Below are 6,000 nucleotides of genomic sequence, written 5' to 3'. Positions count from 1 at the left end.
TTGATTTAATATTTTTCCCCCTCAATCTACATAAAATACTTCTTAATGACAAAGCAAAAACAGGATTGTATAAATTTGAGCAAATTCAGACCCTTTGCCATGAGACTCAATTAAGCTTAGGTGCATTCTGTTTCCATTGATTATCCTTGATGTTCCACAACTTGATTGGAGTCAACCTGTGGTAAATTCAATTGATTGGACATGATTTGGAAAGGAACACACCTGTCTATATAAGGTCCCACCATGTCAGAGCAAAAACCAAGCCATGAGGTCGAAGAAATTGTCCATAGAGCTCAGAGACAGGATTGAGACGAGGTACAGATCTGGGGAATGGTACTAAAAAATGTCTGCAGCATTGAAGGTCCCCAAGAACACAAACACAGTTTGGAACCACCAAGACTCTTCCCAGAGCTGGCCGCCTGGCCAAACTGAACAATCGGGGGAGGTGACCAGAGCTATAGAGTTCCTCTGTGGAGATGGTTGCCTTTCTGGAAGGTTCTCCCATCACTCCAGCAATCAGGCCTTTATGGTAGAGTGGCCAGACGGAAGTCACTCCTCAGTGAAAGGGACATAACAGCCCGCTTATAGTTTTCCAAAATGCACCTAAAGACTCTGACCACGAGAAACAAGATTCTCTGGTCTGATGAAACCAAGATTGAACTCTTTGGCCTGAATGTCAAGCGTCACGTCTGGAGGAAACCTGGCACCATCCCTACGGTGAAGCATGGTGGTGGCAGCATCATGTTGTGGGGATGTTTTTCAGCGGCAGGGACTGGGAGACTAGCCAGGATCGAGGGGTAAGATGAAAGGAAGATCCTTGATGAAAACCTGCTCCAGAGCGCTCAGGACCAGGATCACCTTCCAACAGGACAACAACCCTAAGCACACAGCCAAGACAACACAAGAGTGGCTTCGGGACAAGTCTCAGAATGTCCAGCTAGAGCCTGGACTTGAACCCAATCAAACATCCCTGGGGAGACATGAAAATAGCTGTGCAGCGACGCTCCCCATCCAACCTGACAGAGCTTGAGAGGATCTGCAGAGAAGAATGGGAGAAACTCCCCAAATACAGGTGTGCCAAGCTTGTAGTGTCATACCCAATAAGAGTCAAGGCTGTAATCGCTGACAAAGGTGCTTCGACAAAGTACTGAGTAAAGGGTCTGAATACTTATGTTTTTGCTTTGTCATTGTGGAGTGTTGTGTGTAGATTGAAGGGAAAACAATTTAATCAATTTTAGAATAAGGCTGTAACGTAACAATGTTGTTGAAGTCAAGGGGTCTGAATACTTTCTGAATGTCCTGTTTAACCTCTTCTTCCACGCAGCAATCTGCTATACACATCCTCATATACTGCTCCCTTCTACCACTAAACTCTAGAACCCTAACCCAACACTGTGCTTGTACTTAAATATTGAACTCACCCCCAAGACAACACTAGTGCTGTAATACAGTACACTATCTCACCTCACACTCATCCTCTCTCTCTCTCTCTCTCTGTCTCTCTCTCTCTCTCTCTCTCTCTCTCTCTCTGTGTCTCTGTCTGTCTCTCTCTCTCTGTCTCTGTGTCTCTGTCTCTGTCTCTCTGTCTCTCTCTCTCTCTCTGTGTCTCTGTCTCTCTCTCTCTCTCTCTCTCTCTGTCTCTCTCTGTCTCTCTCATCCTCTCTGTCTCTGTCTCTCTCTAAACCAGAGGTAAGGGGGGGGGGTAGTTCCAGAGGTAATTTCAAAACAACATTCCAGTGCCTGTGACTGATGGGGTCCTGTCGACATGTTTAATCAAATATACCGATTCAAAGTTCTAATCACATGTATATATAAACGTCCTTTTGTTTTTGCATGTTTTCTCCCTAAAATTAAAACAAAAACAAAAACTGACAGTTGAAACAGTGTACACACATCATCAGTCTCTTCTCTCCTCCCCCAGTCCAGTTTCTGACCTCTGACCCCTGACAGAACAATCAGCTGCCAGTCCTCAGTAACGACGGTAACTCCTCTATGAAAGGCTCCTGGTGATTTTCATTCAACCTGGGGTCGTTCCGTGTTCCATGTCCTGTGTTCTGTGTGCAGGGCAGCCACATAGACGTCCCCCTCCCATACTGTAGGTACTGGTGTTACACTGATAGACGTCCCCCTCCCATACTGTAGGTACTGGTGTTACACTGATAGACGTCCCCCTCCCCTACTGTAGGTACTGGTGTTACACTGATAGACGTCTCCCACCCATACTGTAGGTACTGGTGTTACACTGATAGACGTCCCCCTCCCATACTGTAGGTACTGGTGTTACACTGATAGACGTCCCCCTCCCCTACTGTAGGTACTGGTGTTACACTGATAGACGTCTCCCACCCATACTGTAGGTACTGGTGTTACACTGATAGACGTCCCCCTCCCATACTGTAGGTACTGGTGTTACACTGATAGACGTCCCCCTCCCCTACTGTAGGTACTGGTGTTACACTGATAGACGTCTCCCACCCATACTGTAGGTACTGGTGTTACACTGATAGACGTCCCCCTCCCATACTGTAGGTACTGGTGTTACACTGATAGACGTCCCCCACCACAGCAGACATGAACCAGTGAGGGAAAGAAGGGTCCAGTTTGAAATGAGAGAGTGGAAGGCTGGTGGGGGGCTAGGTTAAGAGATCTGTCTACCCCCTCAATTAGAGAGTGGAAGGCTGTTGGGGGCCGTGGGGGGCTAGGTTAAGAGATCTGTCTACCCCCTCAATGAGAGAGTGGAAGGCTGGTGGGGGGCTAGGTTAAGAGATCTGTCTACCCCCTCAAAGAGAGAGTGGAAGGCTGGTGGGGGGCTAGGTTAAGAGATCTGAGTCTACCCGCTCAAAGAGAGCGCATTTCATCGTCCCCCGTGCTCCCTCTCTTTCTATCTCCTCCATTCCATACAGTCTGTTTCTTCACCCCAAAGTCCAACACACATCCAACCCCCTGGGTCTAGCCCCCCTTCCCAAAACCCTCCTTCCCCCCTAAGTCGAGCCCAACACCCTCCCTCACACCTGGGTCGAGCCCAACACCCTCCAACCCCCCTGGGTCTAGCCCCCCTCCAACTCCCCTCCCTCCCCACTGCCCAACACCTTCCAACCCCCCTAGGTCTAGCCCTCCCAACACCCTCCAACATCCCTGGGTCTAGCCCCCAAAACACCTCCAACCCCCCTCCCTCCCCACTGCCCAACACCTTCCAACCCCCCTCGGTCTAGCCCTCCCAACACCCTCCAACATCCCTGGGTCTAGCCCCCAAAACACCTCCAACCCCCCTGGGTCTAGCCCCCCTCCAACCCCCCCTGGGTCTAGCCCCCCTCCAACTCCCCCTGGTACTAGCCCCCATCCAACCCCCCTGGATCTAGCTTCCCCCAGCCCCCCTGGGTCTAGCCCCCTCTCCCTCCCCACTGCCCAGCCCCCCCTGGATCTAGCACCCCTCCAACCCCCCCCTGGGTCTAGCCTCCCTACCCACTGCCCAACCCCCCCTGGGTCTAGCCTCACCCAGCCCCCCCTGGGTCTAGCCCCCTCTCCCTCCCCACTGCCCAACCCCCCCTGGGTCTAGCCTCCTCCAGCCTGGCCTCACCGAACGGCCTTGTGCTTGCCCCCACAGCAGCCGCACCTCTCTCCACAGCGCAGGCAAGCTCGCAGGGGCAGGTAGCAGCACATGCAGGGCACAAACAGGGACAGAGCCAGGAGGGCCAGCCAGCGGGCACAGCACAGCGGGTGGGGACGGCCCTCCCCTAAAGAGTCCTCGCAGGAACACGGCTCCCAGAACTCGCCCTCTGAGTCCGACATACAGTGATACAGCAGGCTCTCTGCGCACCACACACAGGTCCACTGGTGCAGGCAGTGTAGGGCGGGGTCAGGTGCGTCCCGGCAGCGGCCCCGCCCATTCTCTGATTGGCTGAACACGGAGCGGCAGTAGACGCAGCGCGACGAACACGACGACCCCGCCGGACACGGACTGTCCTCGTCTGGGGAGATGGCCGGGTCACCGTCATTACCATCCCCACCTCCCGCTGCCGCCCCTCCTCCACCTCCTCCTCGCTTGCGAGTCCGTGAGCGGGGAGTGGCCAGAGAGGTGTGGATGCAGCAGGGGGAGGGACTTCCCTTCCCGGTCTCTTGGGGCGAGCCGGCGCCCGACGAGCCTCCAGATACAGCATTGGGCATGGAGGCCATGCAGGTGGGTGAGGAGGAGGAGGAGAGGCGCTGGGAACCTTTACTGTCCAGAGTGACCGTCACCTCGCAGCCCGCCGTGCCCACCCCTGCCACCTCCTTCTCAAAGCGCACCACACACAGCTCTGTGGACTTGTCCTGTATGCTGCCTCCACTGCCCACCACCACCCCCCCAGTGAGACCTCCCACCATGGTCCTCTGAGCCCCGGCACGCCGGTAGTCCTCGTACCCCCGGGAACCCCATAGGTCCTTACAGGGGTCCAGGCTGCGCAGGTCTCCCTCCTCGAGTAGAGAGATGGTGGGGGAGAGGGGTGAGGAGGCTGGGGGGCCCTTTGGAGGAGTGGGGGGAGCAGGGGGAGGTGGAGGGGGAGACGGAGGGTTCAACACAGCGGGGACTTGGGAGAGTTGGTGCTGCGTAGGCCTGGTGTGGATCTGAAGAGAGGAAGATTATCAGAATAGGAGACTGAACAATTACAGCAATCTGGATCCATTACAGCACCAGTAATGCTCAACACGGTGAGGTGTGTTCTAGTCTTTACCTGGGTAGTAGTAGTAGTGGTGAGGTGTGTTCTAGTCTTTACCTGGGTAGTAGTAGTAGTAGTAGTAGTAGTGGTGAGGTGTGTTCTAGTCTTTACCTGGGTAGTAGTAGTAGTGGTCACGTGTGTTCTAGTCTTTACCTGGGTAGTAGTAGTAGTAGTAGTGGTGGTGGTGAGGTGTGTCTAGTCTTTCCTGGGCAGTAGTAGTAGTAGTAGTAGTAGTAGTAGTAGTAGTAGTAGTAGTAGTAGTAGTAGTAGTGGTGGTGGTGAGGTGTGTCTAGTCTTTCCTGGGCAGTAGTAGTAGTAGTAGTGGTGGTGGTGAGGTGTGTCTAGTCTTTCCTGGGCAGTAGTAGTAGTAGTAGTGGTGGTGGTGAGGTGTGTCTAGTCTTTCCTGGGCAGTAGTAGTAGTAGTAGTGGTGGTGGTGAGGTGTGTCTAGTCTTTCCTGGGCAGTAGTAGTAGTAGTAGTGGTGGTGGTGAGGTGTGTCTAGTCTTTCCTGGGCAGTAGTAGTAGTAGTAGTAGTAGTGGTAGTAGTAGTGGTGGTGAGGTGTGTCTAGTCTTTCCTGGGCAGTAGTAGTAGTAGTAGTAGTAGTAGTAGTAGTAGTAGTGGTGGTGGTGAGGTGTGTTCCAGTCTTTACCTGGGCAGTAGTAGTAGTAGTAGTAGTAGTAGTGGTGGTGAGGTGTGTCTAGTCTTTCCTGGGCAGTAGTAGTAGTAGTAGTAGTAGTAGTAGTAGTGGTGAGGTGTGTCCCAGTCTTTACCTGGGTAGTAGTAGTAGTAGTAGTAGTAGTAGTAGTGGTGGTGGTGAGGTGTGTTCCAGTCTTTACCTGGGCAGTAGTAGTAGTAGTAGTGGTAGTAGTAGTGGTGGTGAGGTGTGTCTAGTCTTTCCTGGGCAGTAGTAGTAGTAGTAGTGGTGGTGGTGAGGTGTGTTCCAGTCTTTACCTGGGTAGTAGTAGTAGTAGTAGTAGTAGTAGTGGTGAGGTGTGTTCCAGTCTTTACCTGGGTAGTAGTAGTAGTAGTAGTAGTAGTAGTAGTAGTAGTAGTAGTAGTAGTAGTAGTAGTAGTAGTGGTGGTGAGATGTGTTCCAGTCTTTACCTGGGTAGTAGTAGTAGTAGTAGTAGTAGTGGTGAGGTGTGTTCCAGTCTTTACCTGGGTAGTAGTAGTAGTAGTAGTAGTAGTAGTAGTAGTAGTAGTAGTAGTAGTAGTAGTAGTAGTGGTGGTGAGATGTGTTCCAGTCTTTACCTGGGTAGTAGTAGTAGTAGTAGTAGTAGTAGTAGTAGTAGTAGTAGTAGTGGTG

The 6,000-nt window shown here is 52.3% G+C and overlaps 1 protein-coding gene across 1 annotated transcript in view; it reads right to left on the bottom strand.

Moving 5' to 3' along the window:
• Window positions 1–3,540: 3,540 nt before the first annotated feature.
• The window catches only part of spred3 (sprouty related EVH1 domain containing 3), a 28,877-nt gene continuing 26,417 nt past the window's right edge, over window positions 3,541–6,000 (bottom strand). Inside the window, exon 5 of the mRNA XM_036962033.1 lies at window positions 3,541–4,602. Within this exon, the coding sequence (XP_036817928.1) occupies window positions 3,574–4,602 (1,029 nt within the window). The 3' untranslated portion in view covers window positions 3,541–3,573. The remainder of the gene's footprint in view (window positions 4,603–6,000) is intronic.

Source organism: Oncorhynchus mykiss, chromosome 24 (genome assembly GCF_013265735.2).
Source record: "Oncorhynchus mykiss isolate Arlee chromosome 24, USDA_OmykA_1.1, whole genome shotgun sequence".
NCBI lineage: Eukaryota > Metazoa > Chordata > Actinopteri > Salmoniformes > Salmonidae > Oncorhynchus > Oncorhynchus mykiss.
The sequence above is the reverse complement of the archived record's forward strand: the minus strand, read 5'-3'. Positions and strand labels throughout refer to the sequence as shown.